General features: G+C 56.3%; 1 protein-coding gene across 1 annotated transcript in view; it reads left to right on the top strand.

Moving 5' to 3' along the window:
- The window catches only part of LOC104403592 (unconventional myosin-XVIIIa-like), a gene marked incomplete at both ends in the record, with an annotated part of 2,394 nt that extends 2,154 nt beyond the window's left edge, over positions 1–240 (top strand). Inside the window, 2 exon segments of the mRNA XM_010011788.1 lie at positions 1–26; positions 101–240. The exon segment at positions 1–26 is cut by the window's left edge and continues 56 nt beyond it. Of these exon segments, the coding sequence (XP_010010090.1) occupies positions 1–26; positions 101–240 (166 nt within the window).
- Between the last annotated feature and the right edge of the window lie 801 nt (positions 241–1,041).

The following is a 1,041-nucleotide window of genomic DNA, read 5'->3' as shown; positions in this document are numbered from 1 at the left end:
AGGCCAGCCGCAAGAAGCACGAGCTGGTGAGGGTCCCTCAATAGGGCTGGACAGGGGGGTTTTCCTGCGTAACCCAGCTCAACCTGCTCCCTCCCTGCAGGAGATGGACCTGGAGAGCCTGGAAGCCGCCAACCAGAGCCTGCAGTCGGACCTGAAGCTGGCCTTCAAGCGCATTGGGGACCTGCAGGCGGCCATCGAGGATGAGATGGAGAGTGACAGCAATGAGGATCTCATCAACAGGTAAGAGCACCTGGGCTTGGACCCTGCTCAAGGCACGTTGCTGGGGTTCACTGCTTCTCCTCACCACTTCTGAAAGGTCACTGGGACCCCTTGGCTCTGCCTGGCCCTGGTGCCGTCTGTCCATCCGGCCATCCATCCATTGTGCACACGTGCATCTGGCCATCCGGCATCGTGCACATATGCATCAGTCCATGCATCCCTCCCTCCACAGCCCTCGTGCAGCTTCACTCACTTGTGGAGGTGCCTGAAATGCAGCCAGGGCTGTGCCGGCTGGCTGGAATCTGCCAGGGAGCCCCAGGAGCCAGGGCAGCACAGGCTGGCAGGAGATCTGGGATGCTGGGATCCAGCCCAGCTTGGGACACTGGAATCCAGCCCAGGATAGAATCACGGAATCGTAAAATCATTTGGGTTGGAAAAGACCTTTAAGGTCATGGAGTCAAAACGTTAAGCCAGCACTGCCAAGGCCACCACTAAACCATGTCCCCAGATGCCACATCTACACGTCTTTTATATCCCTTCAGGGATGGTGACTCTACCATGTCCCTGGGCAGCCTGTTCCAATGCCTCACAACCTTTTCAGTGGATAAATTTATCCTAATATTCAATCTAAACCTCCCCTGCCCATATCCTCATGTCCTGTCACTTGCTACTCGGGAGAAGAGATTGACCCCCACCTCTCTACAACCTCCTTCCAGGTAGTTGTAGAGAGTGAGAAGGTCTCCCTGAGCCTCCTTTTCTCCAGGCCAAACACCCCCAGTTCCCTCAACCATTCCTCATGAGACTGGTGCTCCAGGCCCTTCA

This window comes from Nestor notabilis, unplaced genomic scaffold (genome assembly GCF_000696875.1).
Source record: "Nestor notabilis isolate BGI_N333 unplaced genomic scaffold, ASM69687v1 scaffold26293, whole genome shotgun sequence".
NCBI lineage: Eukaryota > Metazoa > Chordata > Aves > Psittaciformes > Psittacidae > Nestor > Nestor notabilis.
This window is presented reverse-complemented; position numbering and strand designations above follow the sequence as displayed.